Genomic DNA, 20,855 nt, shown 5'->3' on the forward strand with positions numbered 1-20,855 from the left:
AGTCGTCTAAGTAAGGATATATTTGTATTCCTCTTTGTCTGCAGTATGGAATTACTGGTGCCAGGCACTTTGTGAAGACCCTGGGTGCAGTAGATAAGCCAAATGCAGTGCAGAGAATTGGTAGTGCAATGAGCCAGCTTTGAATCTGAGGTATCTTTTGCATGTTTGTCTGATTGGGACATGCGGGTATGCCTCTTTTAGATCTAAAGTCACAAGCCAAGCCTTCTTGCCCAACATGGGCAGAAGCTGCTGTAGAGTCAACATTTTGAATTTTGGAATATCCAGATATCTGTTTAGAATAGATAGGTCCAGTATTGGTCTCCAGGCTTTGTCCTTTCTGGGTACCAAGAACAGTCTTGAATAGAATCCTTGTCCCTGCTCTTGTTCTGGTACTTGTTGAATGGCCCTCATGTCCATGAGGGATGAAACTTGTTTTTGTGCCTCTGCCCACTGATTGCGTGGCTGGTCCGGCATACCGTTTGGCCTTGGCAGAGTGTGAAAGTGGAACCTGTAGCCTTGTGACACTATTTAGAACCCATTTGTCTGGGGTGATCATGTGCCAATTTTGTGAAAAAAGTGCTAGTTTTCCTTTCAAAGGGGCTGCCAAAAGATAAGTGCTTGGAGCTGGAAGGTGAAAGTCATTGAGACTGTTTCCTGTATGGCTGTGATATTTCCTCTCCGCTCTTGGAGGTAGAAGCACCCCATTGTTTAGGCCTATATGTGCCTTGGGGCTGAGATCTGCCTCTGGGACGTCTGTATCTGCCTCTTTGTGGCCTATCGGACACTGGAAAGGACCAATTCCTGCTAAATCTGGGAGGCTGTACCTGCAAGAAATCCTTGACTGTTTGGATAGATTTAGCTTTGTCCTCCATTTTCTTCAACATCTCTTCAGCTTTAGCACCAAATAAAGTATCATGCTGTAATGGAGCATCTAATAGTTTTGCTTTAACATGATCAGGCAGATTCTGTTCTTTTAACCAAGCATGCCTCCTAATGACAGAACCTTTTAACAGTGGCCCTGCAGGAGGCCTCTAGAGAATCAAAACCACATTGCAAAGTATGCTTTCTAACTTGTTCAGCTGCATGCAATAAATCCTGCATTTCTTTGTTGTCTGCACATTCTGAATTTGCTGGCATTTTCTGTTTAAGCAATGTCATTAGATATTGCTGATATTTAAGCATATGAAATTGGCAATTTAAGGCTCTTACAGCCAAGGTACCAGAAGTATAAATATTTTTACCCCATCTGTCTAGGGCCCTAGAATCCCTATCAGAGGGGATTGGGTTTTTTGCAGTAGAAGCCTTGACACCTTTGGCACCCTGAGAGATGGTTTCTGGGTCAGCAGCAGTGTTTTTATAAAGAAATTTATGTGAATCAGGAACCCTATAGTATCTATCTGGCTTAACAGGAGCTGGTGGTAAAGAGTTTGGAGCTAGACTGGACTCTGAAAGTACATCATCTACAATGTCTAAAACAGGCGGGATAGCAAGGGGCCTGTGCTGAGGCAGTAAAAGGAAGTCTCTGAGCCTTTTCTTGGATTCTGAGTAATCTTGGCTCTCCCAGTGGAAATGCTCCCTCATAATATGCAGTGTCTCCCCAAAAGAGTAATCCTCGGGAGAAGAGGCTGAAGGGATAGATTCTTCAGCATCAGAATCCTCATAGGGAGGAAGAGAACATTCCTATTCAGAGGAGGAATCAGAGGGAATGGAAACCTTGTCTGAAGATTCATATTCGAACTCTTGCCTAGGCCTCTTATCAGGAGGGGGATGGGAACCCCTGATCAAAGTAATTAGGTCTTCGGCCATTTTAAATATCTGTTTTTTAGGCATGGAGGCCTGTCCAGGAGAATGCTGTACTTGTTTCTTTGTCTTTAGAGTAGCTTTAGTCTTTGCCTTTGAAGCTGAAGTAGGTTTCACATATAACTGTGCAGGCCTGAAAACACCCTCAGAAGCCGATGCCTGCTCAGCGGCTCCGGACCCATCTGAGGGAATAGTTTCCAAGTGTCCAATACCTTGAGTTTCCAGCGGCCTTGTCGGCTCCACGTGGGAGTCGGAAGCGGCCTGTGGCTCTGAGGTAGTGGGCGTCAGGAACTCTTGGCGCCTCACTGAGAACCGGTGACAGGCCTAGCAGAAGCCTCGTCGGTTTTGGATCTCGGATGCCTGTCCTTTTCTTTTTCTTTGTACCTTTTATAAACTCCGGTAGTCGGCTGTTCCGACGGCATTATATCATTAAATCTTCTGCCAAAGTAATGGAATGCAAAATCGTACTGACGCTTAATAGTGCGTTGGTTAAATCTAGCACAAAACCGACAACTAGCAACATTATGGTCAGGACCTAGGCAAGGAATACAGTAAGAATGAAAATCCTTATGAGGTATTTGCTTCCCACAAGAAATACAATTATTAACTTTTTCTGACATCTGTCTGGAGCAAGAAAAAAGTTTCCCAAACGGGGTACTTAGCTTTAATGAAGACTTCAGATCTGAAATTCGAATTTGAAAAACTCAGGAGTCGGCTGACCGGCACTTGCGAACTGCTTTTGCTTTGGGCACTGTGCGGCAAGAAAGACTGAAGAAAATGGCGTTGGCTGCATCTTTTATACACTTGGCACACTGACATCAGGGACAAGGCGACAGCAACCAACGCCGGACCTAGACTTTGGAATTCAGGCCGAATGACGGTAGGCTCCCAGCAGGATAACCCAATTGTAATGACTGGAACAGTGAAACATGAAGAACATCAACAAAGTACTGAAGAACAAGCTGAGGTAGTGTAGGGAACCTCCAAAGGAATGGCATATTGTGCAATAAGTCAGTGATGGTGGTGGTACACTAAGACCAGTGATCTATGAAGTGACGGTGTGGAACAATTTGAACATACAGTAGTTATCAGAGAGCATGTATTACTGTAGGAATATGATGAAAGTGGCCCAAAAGGGCATTGGAACACAGAAAACTAACATAACTACTTTCAGTTGGGGAATTTCTTTCTAGTTTCTTGTTATGCGTTGTACAACATGCATGTTTTACTTTAGTCTTGGATTGAATAACATTTGTGGAAGAATGCATAAAATTATGCATCAGCCCAGGGTAGATACATTCAAGACAACGGCAGACTACTGTTCATAGGTAATTACTAGGCTAGCTGCCCCTCTGGGCCATTTTAAGCCTAGACAATTTCCCTTCCAAAGGTGAGGATCAAACCCTATACTTTGTGCCTGAGAAATATACACCTTAACCATTATACCAAGTGAGTCAAAAAAGAGAGAAATCAGGAATCTGTCCCTCAGTCCGATTAGAAGGATATACCTATCCTGGCTAGCTTTGTTTCTATGAGCTTACGGCAGCAGAATTGTATTAATAATTATTGTATTCACAGTACATTCAATCTACTTCCTAAAACAAGCTAACTTTTGTCAACATATATTTGAAATTACAGGATAAAAATCAAAGAATTAAGATCGTAAGGATTACAAATTAGGACTATGTGGTGAGGAGAAAAATAAAATAGTACTTATTAGACAGATGAGTGCTGTTACATTTTGTCATCCAGGAAAAAAATTTAAATTATTTGATAAACAGTGCTTATATATCACAGATGGCATTCATGTCTTATTAGTTATTGGCTGTTGGAGTCAGGTATTCACAAGTCATTGGTGGTGGTGCTTAATGTTAAATGCCAATAGTTGGAGTACTCTGACTGTATTACAACTTAGTTAGATAATTAAGTACTTTCTTGTGTAGGTCATTAGTCATTTTTATCAAAGAATTAAACAAAGGAATAAAATTAAACTTAAACCTTACGAATAAATGAACAGATCAATGCAGTGTAATCAGTTCAAATAACAAATGTGATGTAGTTGGTAAAAGCTTTACAATAAGTTTATCATAAAAAACATTAAGACCAACCTAAAAATGCAATAGCTAGAATTTTATGCCACACTGTCTCTTAAAATGCACAGTCTGAAAAGGCTGTTTTGGTAAACATAAAACAGTTTAACTAGATTTGTTTTCCGTATGAATGGAAACGAGAATGTCTTAGTTTACGCCGTGGTCTTTGGGGTGGATAATTCACTAGGGAATTAGTAGTGCTTTTGATATACTTCATCAGATCTGTCTAATATTCGTGTTTGAGGGTGGGTCTTAGCAGGCAAAACTAGTCCATATGAGGAGTTAATACAAAACTTCTTACTGAAAAAAAAAGAATTACCACGAAAACAAAACATGCTAACAACGTGTGTAATTGTGGGGAGAAGATACATAAGCTACTTTGATATTAGATCCAAAGGCCAACCAAAATAGAGAAATCTGCCTAAGTCAATGATTGGTTGGAGCGGCTTGGACCTGTATAGATTTTCCAAAATACAGTGACCAACAGGGAGTGGGAGGACTAAGCACACCGGAAGCCCATGTCTAATGGTCTGTGGAAGCATTAATGCAACTGGAGCCAATGACGAGCTAGTGTGGTTAGGAATTGCTAGTTGGTTTCAAAAGCAAAGTCCAAAGAATTGGGGGGGGGGGGGGTAAGCAGAGGGGCTGGACACTAGGGGAAGAAAGCGCCTGCCCAAAAAAAAAAAAAAGTGAATATTCAATACAAATTAAATTTAAAAATGTGAAATGTCATTAAATTAATACTAATAAAAATTATTTCCTGATAGTAGCTGCTAAATATTGGAAAACAGTGGTAATCAGTAATGGCTTTAAAGATGGAAGAATGGGGGCATTCAAGTGGAGCTTGCATGACCCAACTACTTTAACCATTTGAGTGTGTAGCCTACAATGGACCAGGTGGGCCAGATTACCATGCGGACATTGACATGCCTGCATAGGGCAAAGCCAGTTATTGAAAGTGAAAAAAAAAATTACCAAGATATTAATATGGCCTTCCAAGTGCAAAGTGATGTGATTTATAACAGAAAAATATGCAGAGTCCAGCCAGCTCAAATTGGTTCATGGAAAAAATGTTTTTCTTTATGGCCCTTGGAAGAGCATAGGGAATAAGGAAGGAGGAAAGAGGTCATCACCTCAAAGTGTGTTAAAATAGGAAAGCTGCATCAGAACAGTTGTCGGAAAGGAACAAAAGAGATAATTTGCCAGGGGTTCGGAGTAATAAGACTTAACACTAGTCTACTCCACTATGAGGCAGCTGGGGAGATACAAAAGGGAAAAAAAGCCAAACAAATCTATAAAAGAGGGGGAACAATTTTACAGATAGTTTTCTATGGGTCGAGAGGAGAAGCCTGCCAAAATTCAAGTGCCAATCGGAATACTGGAGTGATCAAAAAATTTGGATAAAATGAATCTGATGCCTATTGGTTTAGAGTTAAAAGAACATTCAATAGCATGTGGGAAGAGCAGGCTTGCCAAACCATCAACCATCCAATGGCTGGTGGACTGGAGCGAGAGACAAGCCAATGGTAAATGAGTGTGGCTTTAGTATCTACTGGCTACGGGATTAGGGGCTGTCCAGTAGTTAATTAGAAGTTATGTACCTACCATAACGTTCCATGTTAGTTGTCTTCTTCTCGCCTTCTTTCTTGCTGGATGGGTTCGGAGCCGAACCTCGGCTCCGACTCGGCCACTCTAAAAGCTCGAGAGCTAGTTTCACCGGCTCGAGGCTCCCCTATATCCCACAATGCTAGGCGGTAACTTCCTCAGATCTCGTTTGAAAGCTAATACCAGCAATAAATTTCCATAAGGAACAAATAAACTCTTCTAGGTCTGTCCTGGCTAGGGGGAAGGAGGGTGGGACGCAAGAAAGAAGGCGAGAAGAAGACAACTAACATGGAACGTTATGGTAGGTACATAACTTCTAAATGTTAAGTTGTCAATCTCGCCTTCATTCTTGCTGGATGGGACCGCGTCCCTAGCACCTTGTCCCGGGTGCCCTATCGGAACAGACTCTTGAGTACAGTGGAACCAAAGTTGGCCCGGTCTCTAGAGGCCAGATCCAACTTATAATGAGAAATGAAGGTATGGGGAGAAGCCCAAGTAGCTGCAGAACAAATCGAATCAATAGGCAGCCTATCTTGGAAAGCTACCGAGGTGGCTAAAGCTCTTGTTGAATGAGCCCTGGGTTTGGATGGCAATCATTGATGTCTTATCTCATACACTAGGGCAATCAACGAAGTAAGCCATCTAGAGAGAGAGACTTTGGAGACTGGAAGGCCCATTCTACCTTCTGCATAAGAAACAAACAGTTGGTCAGATTTCCTGAATTGTTTGGTCCTGTCTAGATAGTACCTAAGCTGGCGATGAATATCTAAACTGTGTAACTTTTGTTCTGACCTATTAGAATAATTTGGAAAGAACACAGGAAGCTCAATGGTTTGATTCAAATTTGCCAATGAAGCTACTTTGGGCAAAAAACACGGGTTAGTACGCAAGGAAACCCTGTCTTTGTGAAAAACTAGATAAGGGGGTCGACTACACAGAGCATGGAGTTCAGAGACTCTTCTAGCTGAGGTGATAGCTACTAAAAACAGTGTCTTCCAGGAAAGTAATTTTATAGAACATGAAGCCGCAGGTTCAAAGGGGGGAAGAATTAAGGAAGCCAGAACCAAGTTGAGATCCCATTGAGGAAGAGGATCTTTGATGAGTGGTTTGAGAAGAAAGACTCCCTTTAAGAAGGCCTTGCAGAGTTTGTGAGACATGATACAGGACTCTGAGACCCCAACATGAAAGTTCGAAATTGCAGCCAATTGAACTCTAATGGTAGAAGGTGACGAACCTGCATGGAAAAGTTCGGCTAGAAAGTCTAGAACTGTTTGAATAGAAGCAGTGAAAGGATCTATGTTCTTTGACTGTGCCCAAAAGGAAAAGTGTTTCCACTTGCTATGATAAATCTTCCGAGTGGAAGATTTATGAGAGGCAATCAAGATATCTCTCACTGAGTGAGATATCAAAGGAAGCCTGGCTAAAGTCGGAATTGGAGGAACCAAGCTGTGAGGTTCAGAGAGGGAAGGGAGTGGTGCAACTGACCCGACTGATGGGTCAAAAGGTCTGGAACTGGGTCCAGATGCCAAGGTTGTTCCAACAGATAACGGTGAAGAAAGGGGAATCAAATTTGACGAGGCCAGTAAGGGGCAATGAGGATCATAGAAGCTTCCTGAGCGATGGCTTTCTGTATCAGTTGGGATATCAGTAGGAAGGGAGGAAAGGCACAGAGAAGTCCCCGGGGCCAAACGTGTACTAGAGCGTCTCTGCTGGGGTGGCCTGGTTGGGGAAAGAGGGTGAAAAAATCGTCGCACTTGCTGTTTTGGGGAGTAGCAAAAAGGTCGCAGCAAGGCCTGCCCCACTTTCGAAAAACTTTGTCCAACACTGAGTTGTTCAGAGACCACTCGTGAGGCATGAGAATAGCTCTGCTCAATTTGTCCGCAATCACATTGGACTTCCCGGGAATGTGCATTGCTAACGGAAATCGCTGAGAAGAGATCACCCATTGCCATAGTCTGAGTGCCTCTCGACATAGGGGATAAGACCTGGTTCCGCCTTGTTTGTTGATGTACCACACTACAGGCATGTTGTCTGTTTGTATTGCAATAGTTCCTATGGGAAGAGAGTCTTGTAGGGCTTGCAACGCTAGGAGCACTGCTCTCATCTCTAGAACATTTATATGCAAGTGGCACTCCAATGGTTGCCACATGCCCTGGACTGTCCTGCCCTGGAAATGCCCCCCCCCCGATCAGGGAGGCGTCCGTTGTCACTGTAGCAACCGGAGGGGGAGTTACAAAGGGTCTCCCTAGGAGGAGCTGAGGGGATGAGATCCACCAAGAGAGATGACTCTTGCACGATTGAGTTATCCGAATAGGATGAGACATTGGAAGGCTCTGATAAGACCATTGTGTGAAGAGCATCCATTGTAAAATCCTCATGTGGAAGCGGGCCAATGGTAGGAGAGGGATGGCCGCAGCCATAATTCCCAAGACTTTCAGGATCTGTCTGGCCCTGACTTTGTTGTTCTGTAACAGAAGAAATACCTGTTTGTGAATGTCTGCTATCCTCTGTTCTGTGAGTCTGGCTGACATCTTGACTGTGTCTAGATTTGCGCCTATGAAAGTAATAACATGACAAGGCGACAAGACAGACTTTTTGTAGTTTATTGAGATACCTAGTGCCTGACATGTGTGAAAAGTGTAGTCTCTGGCGAGGAGTAAGAGATGCCTGGTGGGGGCTGTAAGGAGCTAGTCGTCTAAATAAGGAAAGACCTGGAATCCTTGACGTCTCAGATGAGAAGCTACCACTGCCATGCATTTGGTGAACACTCGGGGGGCTGTAGTGAGACCAAAGGGCAGGGCTCTGAATTGAAAATGACTGGTTCCCAGCCTGAAGCGGAGAAATCTTCTGGAGCGTCGATTCATTTTGATGTGATAGTACGCATCCTGGAGATCTATAGAGCACATCCAGCTGTCCCGTTCCAAAAGGGGGAAGAATGGACTGCAGCGTGACCATCCAGAACTTTGTTTTCTTGACAAACTTGTTCAAGATGCTGAGATCCAAAATGGGTCTCCAGTCCCCTGTTTTCTTTGGAACCAAAAAGAATTTGGAGTAGGTTCCGGATCCTACCTGGTCTGCTGGCACTGGTTGAATGGCTCTCTTTGCGAGCAGCTTTAAAATTTCTAATGCTGCTTGTTCCCTTTGACTGGGTGGCACGTCTGGAAGGGATATGTTGGACAGCTTCGGAACGAAAAGAAAGGGAATTCTGTAGCCTTCGGAAATGATAGACTGTACCCACTTGTCTTGAGTTAGGGATAGCCAGGCTTTTGGGTACAGTGACAACCTTCCCCCGACTGCCTCCGAAGGTGGACAGTCGGGCAACACCTCAGGGATGCTGAAAGGGCTTGTCGGAAAAGGATTCTCGATTGCCCTGATTTTGCGGGCCCCCTCTGCCTCTGGGGCGGCGTCTACCATTGTTGTTCCCCCCTCTGCCTCTAGAGGGGAATCGACTCTGTGCGTCAGGCAAGTCTCCTTGAGATTGTTTCCGGAACCACATCTTTCCCCCCTTCTGACCTTTGGGGTAAGGTCTAGAAGGAGTAGAAAAACGGACTCCGACGGCAGAAAGAGTTTTGCCATCAGTCTCGCACCTAGTCAAGGTTTCCTTCACTTGAGGACCAAAGAGGGATGATCCATCAAAGGGGGAATTAGTGAAGGACGCCTTAAAGGGGTCCGCAAAGTTACAAAGCCGCATCCAGGCGTGCCTACGCAAGGCCACACCTGTACCTGCTGCTCTACTTGCTCCATCAGCCGCATATGAAAGGAGGCGCATGGAGGAGTTGGTGATAGAATTAAGGGTAGCCAGCTGCGAGTTCATCCTATCCTGAAAACCCGCAGCTGTTGGGTCCTTCAGCATTTCACTCGCTTCCTTGAGTAAATCCCTCTGAAGTCGAGTAAAATGGCACAGGTAATTCAGCGATTTCATTGTAAAGGTCGCTGACGAGAACATCCACTTCCCGTACCTGTCCATCGACCTAGACTCCTTGTTAGGAGGATGAACAGGTACTGAAGGATCAGCTAGCTCCTTCTTGGTAGCTGCAGCCACCAACATAGCATCAACAGAGACGCCCTTGGTCAGAAATTCTTTGTCTTTGGGGGCCGTAATAAACTTAGATGGTCTCCTGGGGGTGGGTTCCACTGAGTCAGGAGCCACCCAAGCCTTCTTTGCCACCAATTGCATAAGGGGGTCAAAGGGAGGGGACACCCAGGAGGTGGAAGGGCGAGTGCCAAACGCCTCAAGGTACACTGATTCATCCTCTGAAGGGTTGAGGGCTGGCCAATTCTCCCTCTGTTTTAAGATTTCGAGGATGTCTGCAAAGGAGACATCTTCAGAGGGGGAACGAGGGGAACCTTCAGAATCCTCTAAATCAGTGTCAGAGGTGACAGACTCAGGGGAGTCAATGTGCTTCCTCTTACACTGCCTCTTCCTAGGGGGCTCTCCTACAGGATCAGGAGAGGCCTCGGAAGAGGAGGAGATCCCCACAGGGGAAACTTGAGGAGCTGGCTCTCTACGGTCGGGGACAAGAGAGTGAGGAGACATCACCGGAGGCACCATGGAGGGAAGGGCAGAAGGAGCCGACTGTGGATTAGAACCAGGTTCTAACACGCTCCTCATGACCTCAAAGGCACCCCTGTCAGGCAGAGCCGGAGGTCTCCGTTCCGAAAAACTGAAAACCTCCCCCGGCACCGACAGTGATGGCTCCGAGGCCGATGTCGGAGCCGAACTCACCAGCGCCGAGGCACCGAGAGGGAGAGCGGGGTCAGACAAGGGTTCGATGCCACTCGCCCCCTCGGAGCCGACGAGGGAAGTCCGGCGCCGAGATTCTTCCAAGGAAGAAATCGGAGCCGACGACGGAATCGAAGACAAGGGTATCGGTTCCGACGCCACCACAGTCTCGGGTCCAAACCGCCCCGGCTCCGAACTCAAAAGAGTCAGAGGAGGAATATTTTGAGTGGTGGGAATAGTCTTCGACTGTTGAGTCGGACTTTGAAGCATTTGGGCTAATGCCTCGGACTTAAGAAGTCGACTCACTACTCTTTGAAGGTCGTGGTCCGATAACTTGGAAGACCTAGAAGAGTGAGATCTGTGGCTCCGTTCAGACAGCAAAGGTGAAGCTAGAGCTGAGTGAACGGAGCCGATAGATGGGGAACGGGATCTCTTCTTAGTTGTCGGCTCCGACAGCTTTATCGGAGCCGACTCAGATATGTCTTCCTCGGCTCCGACCGGAGCCGAGGACAGCACAGGTACAAGCATTCGAGATTCATCTGCTCCGGCCGGAGCCAATGTTCGAATGGACTTAGAGCCCCCAGAGGTCGGCTCAGAGGCTGGAGCCAAAGGTCTGGAGGACTTAGAGGGTCTCCCCGATGACTGAGTGGAGGGACCCTCAGGCTTCAATAAGCCTCTAAGGAATAATTTATTTTTTCGCTCCTGCAGGACTCTAGGGCTGAAACCATGGCAAACAGCGCATGAGTCCTGCAGGTGCAAAGGTCCCAGGCAGTACACACAAGAAGTGTGACTGTCTGTCAGAGACATCTTCTGACAGCACGAGTCACACTTCTTGAAGCCTGAGACCTTTGATTCTTTGGACATATCCACAGAGAAATATAAAATGTAATCACAAACACACACCGATTACACTTAAAAATTAATAAAACTTTAAATTAAAACTTCCAAGGTTTAAACTAAACATTTTCCCTACAAAAACACAAACACTCCAACTACCAAGGGAGGGAGGAGAGGTCCTAAGGCCCAAGGGAAAGGTTAGATAATTTAGGATAGGGTGATAGGTGAAAAATTTAACTAAAAGGGATAAAAGTATTTAACTATATAAGGTTATGAAAGGGAGCTAACTTAAAGGGGTTTTCTGACTGACTAACTTGTCAAAAAGTTTTAAACTAACCTGAGCCGGTTGAAAAAAGCACCTCAATCGCGTAGCGGCAAACGAGATCTGAGGAAGTTACCGCCTAGCATTGTGGAATATAGGGGAGCCTCGAGCCGGTGAAACTAGCTCTCGAGCTTTTAGAGTGGCCGAGTCGGAGCCGAGGTTCGGCTCCGAACCCATCCAGCAAGAATGAAGGTGAGATTGACAACTTAACATTTACCCTTAAAACTGAACCCAATACAGCAAAAAACGATCATAGAAATGTTCATGGAATACAGTGGAACAAAAAAATGAAAAAGGAGAACAACAAGGGGTTACAAAGTTTAAATGTTAAGGTGGCTATAAAACGTTTACATATAAAAGATCGCCAAAAATGGACCACACACAGGGTCAACAATTGAGGGCGAGCCATTCTGAGCAGGTTGTAAAACTCCTTGAGATGTTAGTCGCCCGGATGTTGTCCCAACCAAAACATAAAAACAATCAGTATGTGAAAACGAATATAGGTGAAAAAACACTACATGTGAAAAAAAGATTACCTGAGGGGATCTCTGAATTAAATCTGCAATGCGCTTTGGAGAGAAAAAGTTAATAAGAAAACAAAGGACGTAGGGGAGAGTACATACATTTAAGTTAAAAATAGGCTTAAAACGCATTTATTATAAATATAAAAAAAGACTTAATACAATTGGTTATGGTTCAGTTTCCTTAATCTTAGAGTGCTACTGATCTAAGTAGAACAATTTAATCCCGGGGGCTATCAGTAATAAGTTTTAATTGCCATTCAAGTTCTTTTTGAAGGAGGACAAAAGTGCCTTGAGTTTACTGACCTGAATATATACAAGCTGAAAAGGGGTGCTATTATATAAGGGAACATCAGACACTGGAAAGGTCAGTGGATTAAGTGACAGCCAATAAAGGTGAACTAAAATGTGCTGCAATAACTAGGAAACATTTTGTGGGTTTATAGTTTTACTTTTTTTTTTGTATTTTACAGCTTTTAAAAGTGGGACAACATTGAAGTAAACTATTACACTCAGTAGAACCTGGAGGTGGTTTAAGATGAATATCATATGCAAATGAAGCAGCATAGCAATAGTGTAGTGGGCAGAGCATTCGCCTTACGATCAGGCATTCCCGGTTCGAGTCCCACTGCAGCACATTCTACTCTGCTGGACAGAGGCACAGGGAACTAAATACACATTCTGGTTAGGCTTACAGATGCCCTCAGGCAGATAGCCTTGTACTTACCTATGACAGTTAATGGAGAAAGTGGACATTGCCATATGCAGTACTGCTCTTTACTGTGACAAACTTAAAAGTATACAAACTATTAAATAACTATTTTTACAATATTACATGAAAGGGTTAAGGGTGGCAAAAGTTGAGTGCAGTGTAAAGAAAGCTGTGACTTCATGAGGATGTGAGGAGGTAATATATCAGAATGTGGCAAAGGCAGGAGAGTGCTGAGGCTGTAAAGGAATAGTATAACAAATGAATGGAGAGGTTTAAAGATAGAGCTGAAGAAAAGGTGACTTAAGACGGTATCTGAATGACAATCAGCTGGGGCGATTTACACAGAATAGTGCCAAGGAAAACAACATTAGGCAGGATAAGACTGGCACAGATGAAGAATTGGGAAGCTAAAGGGGGCCAATAATGGAGTCAGTATAAATAAATGGGAAGGGCATGCTGCAGCACATCAAAGAGGGGAAGGTTTAGTGGAGAAGGCAGAACTGGGGTAAGAAGGACCAGAGCATACAGTGGAGTGGGAAAATGGGAATGAAGGACTCTAATGCAACAGCAAGGTGTAAATGTGTGTGAGGTACTTATTTAGAAGCAAGAAGGTGGTCAGGGGGGATCATTAGTATGGAGGTAGACAGCAGGAAGAACTCAAAAACACATCCACACACTCAGATGAAGTAATAATGGAAAGGCACTACTGGCAATCAGTTGGCCAAGAGGGCAGTGCTGATGCCCATCGACAAGCAAGGGCTTGCTAGCCTTTCTCCACAAGGCTGGCTCCAAAATGAAAGGAAGGTGAAGGGAAGGAGGGTTTAGAAACTATATGGAAATGTGGACTGAACAACCTCAATTATAAGAAAGAAATGTTGGTGATGTTGACAAAAGGGATGCAGGTTAAAATACTGCAGGAGACTAAACTGGAAACAGGAGACGTGGGAAAATTCCATGGAAAAGTAGGTAGGAAAAGCAAGGTGGAAACAATTAGAATACAGGCCTAGCAGAGGTGAAAGGAAAAAAAGTGTCCTTGTGACTAAAGTGCTAAGAGGGCCAAGTCAAGAGGTGAGCAAAGTAATGATGGAGACTAATTGGTTCCAAACGTCATATTTTTTGAGCTAGGGGCAGATCAAGTACAACGACAGATGGGTACAGGCAGCAATGAAAGGCACAGAGATAAGGATTTATAGGATGTATAATGGAGCTGCAGGGGGCAGATGTTTTTACATTTAGTATAGCTAAAGCTTGAAAGGTGAATCTTGATATTCACATCAAGAACACATTAGCTTGGTTATGATCGGAAAGACCCAATCATAATTCTTTGTAATGCACTGTGCTTTATCTCCTCCATATACTAAAAGACACAGAAAGAAACAGGACTGCAAAGTGTTTAAGAGCTCTGAAAGCTGTAAAACATTTAGCATAGCTAAATAGACAGAAGGCTGAACCAAAGTGTCCATGTAAAGAACAGACAGCTTTAAAAAGCTGTCAGAAATTCATACTCATACACTTTCCTTCCACACAGAAGTAGAACAGCTGTTAAAGCTGTTTCAGCTTCCTGCTGCTGTTCTATGGTGGCTGGCAATGGCCACACGTATACCCCTATCACAAGACTAACACTCAACTCTGAAAGGTGTTTAAAAAAACTAACAACTTTCTTACGTCAAGGTGTTGGTTAACAAAGCTGCTGTTTCACCAAATTCAGAACAAAATTGCAGCACTTCATGCACTGAATGTTTACTGTACAGGAACATGTATATAAAGTATGCAAGTACTGATGACTCTGGTATTTCTGGGGCCTGCACAGAAAACCTCTAGTTATGATCTTTTTACATATAAATTGCAGATAATTTTTGAACATGATTTTCCTTAGTTGAGGACCTACAATTCTTCGTATTGAATGAGATAATTGCAATTAATGGTGATATTACTTTCTCTGTGATGATGTGAAGTGCAACATTTCTTACCTGGTGCAATTTGAGTGACATGCGTATTCCAGGAACTACTATCTTTCTTAGCAGTTCCATGTCAGCAAATATCCACTCATCTCTGATGGAGGAGATGCGGTAGTCACCCTTAAAGAGGGCATGCAGACCATAGAGAAAGGACTCTAAATTACTGGAAAAAGAACATATACAAATCTCATTACCATGGGCACTTACCTAATATTAAAAGGAAAAACCACTGTCACAAAACTGTATTCAATTGTTTTATATATGAAATATTCAAATTTTTGTTTGCTGCTGGTCTACAACTTCTTTAATCTCTTCCACACCCAACACTCAGACAACATATCTCTTCACTACTAATATCAAAACACAAAATGCGCTTTTTCACATCCTTGAAAGATCTTCTGCAGAGATGCCAGCTGCAGAAGAATGAAGCATCGAAACACTCTTGCTCGTAAATGATTCTGTCTTAATCTGAATCGTCCTTCTAAAAATCAGAAGTTAAATTCTGACAGGAGACAACTCCAGCTTCTAACACCAATGCTCTTAACAGGGAACAGACAAAGAAAAGGTCAGTGTCACACAGAATGACTACACAAGCAGTAGCATGATTCCTTAAGCAGTGCTGTACCTTAATCTGTCTTCCTACCTAATACAACCATATGCAGTACTGCAGAAACATAGCTGGCTCAACCAGCACTCTGTGCCAGTTCCACAAACCAGCTACCTACCTCCTAAGCTCTTCAACTGAAGAGCAAAAAACACTTTACTGTAATAAGCTGATTGCTACATTGCAGCCTTACATTCCAGTCCATGCTTCGTCTGCCCCCCACCGCTCTTCCATTGAACAGCAAATAAAAACAGATGTTCCATCTAGTGGCACACTTACCAGGTGGCCTGATGCATGGCACATCCCACCCTACCCTTAAAGCCCCAAACATTCATGTCCTGTTTCTGTGCACTGCACCAACTCCTTTACTGAAAAAAAAATATCCTTTTCTTTTAAACTGCAGCAAACAGTTGTTACAGTTTATACCCAGCCTGCATGGAGCTGGATGCATGTTTTTTTTACTGGCTCATTACCATTTCATCCAATCTTTTGGTTTTGCTCCATTATGCACATGTAAGGATCCCAAGGATGCAACATTTTGGGACACAACTGACAATATTGTTGGACAAAGGTAGGATTTTTAACTGTCCTTTCTTTACCTGGACATGTGGTGAGAAGCAGTCCCCAGTGCTCTTCTCCCCAATACACACAGTCCATAACAGAGAGTAACCAGACGAGAGTCTTTGCTGGATTCCAAAGGCTGAAAGCAAAACAAATGGAAACAATCAGTGGTCATAAATGCCTTTTTATTAAAGAAAAAAAATATTTAAAATGTTTTCATTAACTACTTAATATTCCAGAACTCATCAAGGAAAACCTAGCTTGGCCTTAACAACTCCCACTCTAATGGTACTACCCATTCACAATTAACTTGACTTTGGGCCAACCGAGGCAAACTACTGCTCGATGCACTACTGGTCTATAGCCTATATCATTTTTTTTAACACCTTTATTGAATTATCACTTGTGACACAGGTGCTTTTACATTTATATAAATGTGATCAAACTGTATTAACAAGTTAAAATTAACAAACATTATGCTTCACATATACTGCTAAATATCCTATAACCCAAGCAACATTGCATAAATATTCACTTCCTGCCATTTTTTTAAACAAGAAACATCTTTATTAAACCATCACTTATGACATAAGCAATCATACATTTATATAAATGAAAACAAACCACACCAACACAATCCTAGTTGCAAGTATTTTACATCACAAGCCATACTGACACACTCCCAGTTGCAAACATAATACATCACTTACAATCTACCCAATCGTTGTCAGTCAAACATTACATAGCTCATTTAAGTCCTGCCTTCTTTTAAACCTCATTCCTCCCTTGTATTTTTCCCACAATTCCCATTTTTTCCTTCCTAGTTTGCTCCTACCTTTTTCTAAAGATCTCAGCTCCAGTTGTTTTATCTCTCTTAATATATTCACTACTTCTAATATAGTTGGTTTAGATTCTGATTTCCTTTTTCTAGTAACTGCTTTTTTTTTGGCAGACGGCAAGGCCTTACCATGTCTAGGCAATTCAGAATCTGTATCATAGCTCAGAAAAATCATCTCTGTTCACAACAATCTGCCCACGCAGCATCTGACAGCGCAGTCCACCAACTCACTGCACTCCCAGAAAATATGTTCTCAATTACCTCTTTCTTCCTCGTCACACCTCCAACATTTGCTATCTACCGGAGGAAAAATTCTCTGGAGTCTACATGGGGTACAAAATATCTATGTAAATATTTTGAAGCAAAAATCCTAAAACTTCTAAATTTTGTTGCATATTTGGGAGACGTACATATATCCTCCCATTGTTTCTTTGTGAATTGCTTATCCAGTCTCTCTTCCCAATCCTTTCTAACCTCCTCTGATTGATTCTTACAGTTATCCCGCAATATTTTACATGATGCACTTATTATTCCTTTTTTAATGGCAGCTTCTGTTCTAGATTCTACTAAAAACTCTACCATTGCTGGCCTTTCATTTAGGACTCCCCTTATTTCTTTCTCTTTGCCTATACTCAGCCATCAATCATTGATAGGGAAGGCAAGCTCTAAACAGCAGTACAAATAAATTTTTGGCATCTTCCCATTTTATCATCTTTCCCTCTCTAGTTATTTGCTCCCAATACCTTGACTCCTTTGCCAGTTTTCTCCAATAAATTCCGGTCCCCTCTTGCCTACTGTCTGTATCCCTAATTGCAGTCATCCCTATCGACCAAATCTCCTTTCTCCATTCCCGTGTTCAAATAGTTCTTCGAATACTTTCTACTACTTTATGGATATAATATTCTGCACAAATATTGTTATTCTCCTTAAAAGTCTGCATCCAAAATTCCAGTGTCGTCTTGTTTCTTGAGCTTCTCCCGTTTTCATCAACATTCCTTTCCATTTTGAATTATAGTTTTCTGTTTGTGTTATGTACATGAGCCTTAACTATGTAGCTCTGAAATATTTCTTCAGATTGTGTAATCACAATCTGCACTGTTCTACTGGAAGAATCAGCTTATCCCACTTGACTTTTGCCATCTTCCCCTCCCAGATAAAGTAATTCAGCTCTTTATTAACTGCTATCCACAACTTCTCCTCTGGCTGACAAAAATATGTCTGACCTGTGTTTAAGACTAAAGAAACAAACATTTTGACTGCTTCTATCTTCATAGGTTCATACTAGGCTATCTGCCCTAGGGCATTTATAAGCATAGCCAGAGTGTGTTTGGCTTTCGCCACCCATTTTAAATTAATTTTGCTATGCCCTTTTTCGAGGTTAGTATACTGTGCCTCTGTCTAACAGTGACACAGAAGTGATACCCGGGGTAAACCTACGATCTCCCATCCACTCATCAAGATTCCTCTTGAAGAGAGTCAATGAGGGACTCTGCCTAACCTGGACTGGGATTTTATTCCAGAGTGAAGGGAGCCTCTGGGTTATGAATCTGTCCCTCCAGCATGTCCTATTTATTTCAGTGCTGAGGTTCAAGTCTCTCAAGCGCGCAGCTCCATGGGATTTGGATTTTCTGAGGTGCAGCATGTCCATTAATTCCGGGTTGGACATGGCTTTATACGTCAGGCACAGATCGCCTCTGAGCAGGCGGTATGCATTACTGAGTAGAGCCGGAGTTTCTTGGCATCTGTTTGAGCCCTTTGATCCTCTTGGTGAGGTACTTTTGGGGTCTTTCCAGTTGCTGCAGGTGTCTGGTAAGGTACATCCCAAAAGGGGCATTGTACTCAATTATGGGCCTGATGAGGGATGAGTAAAGAGGCACGATGACCTCCCCTGATCTAGATGTGAATCCCTTCATGATTAAGTGGGTTATACAAAATGTTTTTCTAACCACTTTGGCCACGTGGTTGTCAAATGAGAGACTGCTATCAACTTGGGTCCCCAGGTCCCTAATTACTTCTTCCGCACTTAATGGATTACCACCTATGTGGTAATTTGTGGGCACTTTGTTTTTGCCAAATGGGATGACTATACACTTTTTGGCGTTTAGCTTGAGGCCATGGCTCTGGCACCAGATGTCTGTTTCTATGAGGCCCTTTTGGAGGATGCTTGTGTCAGCTGGAGAGTCGATTATGGCGCCCAGTTTGCAGTCATCTGCGAACTTGGTCAGCCACAGTCCTTCCCGTGTTAGCCTGTACCTCCGAGAAATATATACCGAACAAGAGACTGAGCCTTGTGGGACGCCACTTGTAACCGGTTTGGAGTCTGACATGGCTCCAGCAATTCTAACTATGTGGGTTCTGTCCTTGAGCCAGTTTGCAACCCAACTAGTGACATATGGGTTTATATTTAAGCTGGTGAGTTTATCTATAATGCCCGAGTGGGGTATTGTATCGAAGGCTTTTGCGAGGTCCAGGTAGGCTGTGTGGACCACCTTCCCCTCGTCAATGGCCTTGGTGACTGCTTCAAAGAAATCGACCAGGTTTAAGAGGCAGGATCTGCCCTTAAAGCCGAGCTGGGTAGGATCCAGTGTCTGTAGGTCCCCAATATATTTATGAGGTCCATGATGATCCTTTCCATAGCTTTGCAGACCAAGCTAGTCAGGCTTATAGGGCGATAGTTTCCAGGATCCGTTGAGGCACCACCTTTGTGGAGAGGGACCACTGTTGCTGTATGCCACTCTTTGGGTACATATCCTGTAGTAAGGTTGAGATTGAATTAGAAGTTATGTACTTACCATAACGTTCCATCTGAGTAGGTGGATTCATTTGTCTGCAACCTGTGGGTATGGATCCGATATCGGATCCGAACCGGCATGGTTTATCCAGCTATGGATCCGAGCTCCTAGCTCCTCCCCTCACCCATAATGCCCTGCTCTCCCTACATGACCTCAGATCGAGTTTGCCCTGCACCAACTACCCTAACCAAAGGGTAACACACCCTATGCAGGAAACTGGCAATGCCAGGGGGATAGGAGGGCGGGATGGTTGCATACAAATGAATCCACCTACTCAGATGGAACGTTATGGTAAGTACATAACTTCTAAATCTGAAGTAGGAGAATTCATTTGTCAGCAACCTGTGGGACAGAGTCCCCAGCTACCTGAATCTTGGGTGGCCATCATGGAAGGATATTCCCGAGCACCGCGGAGCCAAAGGATGCTCTACCTCTAGAAGTGACGTCCAGCTTGTAATGAGTAATAAAGGTATGAGATGAAGCCCAAGTGGCTGCTGAAAAAATGTCATCCAGAGGAACCCTAGACTTAAAGGCCGCTGAAGTAGAGAGAGACCGGGTCAAATGAGCATGGACTCCTGTCCGTGCGGGCCTCCCAGAGGCTTGGTACGCCAACAGAATACACTGAGAAATCCAGCGTGACAAAGAAACTTTGGAAATTGGTTTACCCAGATTGAATTTGGCAAAAGAAATGAACAACTGGTCTGATTGCCTATGACCAGCTGTTCTATGAAGGTAAAAACGAAGCTGCCTGTGAACATCCAAGGAATGCAGCTTGTATTCGCCTTTGTTTTGATACTTAGGGAAGAAAACAGGTAGGTTGACGGACTGATTAATATTAGCTTCCGAAGCTACTTCAGGAAGAAAGGAGGGATTGATCCTTAGGTACACCCGGTCCGGATGAAAAATCAAATAAGGCGGTTTCATGGACAGGGCCTGAAGCTCTGAAACTCTCTTAGCCGAAGTAATGGCTACCAAAAAAGCAGTCTTAAAGGACAAGTATTTAAGATCGACTGTGGCCGCAGGTTCGAAGGGGGGAGCGGTCAAGGCCTGAAGTATCAAGGAAAGATCCCACGGGGGAACCGTTTCTTTGACAGGGGGTCTGAGCAAAAAGGTGCCTTTTAGGAAGGTTTTGCATAACTTAGCCGACATAAGAGGCCCTGAATCGTGTCCAACATGGTAATGAGATATGGCCGCCAGCTGAACTTTGACCGTGGAACTACTGGCGCCATCATTAAAGAGAGTAGTAAGGAAATTTAGAACCAAAGGAAGGGGAACCGTGAAAGGATCTAGGTCTTGCCGCTCTGCCCAAATGGAGAAACGCTTCTATTTACTGCAGTAAATTTTTCTGGTAGAGGGCTTGTGGGCCGCTACCAGAATGGCCTTAACTGGGGACAAGATACCGGGAGTCCTGATTAGGAGTGGAACTGGAGCAGCCAAGCAGTCAACTTCAGGTTGTCCAGGTTCGGAGTTGGCAGGTTTGACGGGTGTGATA

General features: G+C 43.6%; 1 protein-coding gene across 1 annotated transcript in view; it reads right to left on the reverse strand.

Moving 5' to 3' along the window:
- Positions 1 to 20,855, reverse strand: part of PCNX1 (pecanex 1) — a 3,150,868-nt gene that overhangs the window by 709,585 nt on the left and 2,420,428 nt on the right. Inside the window, exons 28-29 of the mRNA XM_044073489.1 lie at positions 15,772 to 15,872; positions 14,581 to 14,731 (exon numbers count right to left, since the gene is read on the reverse strand). Of these exons, the coding sequence (XP_043929424.1) occupies positions 14,581 to 14,731; positions 15,772 to 15,872 (252 nt within the window). The remainder of the gene's footprint in view (positions 1 to 14,580; positions 14,732 to 15,771; positions 15,873 to 20,855) is intronic.

Source organism: Protopterus annectens, chromosome 6.part0 (genome assembly GCF_019279795.1).
Source record: "Protopterus annectens isolate FY-2018-M chromosome 6.part0, PAN1.0, whole genome shotgun sequence".
NCBI classification, from domain to species: Eukaryota; Metazoa; Chordata; order Ceratodontiformes; family Protopteridae; genus Protopterus; species Protopterus annectens.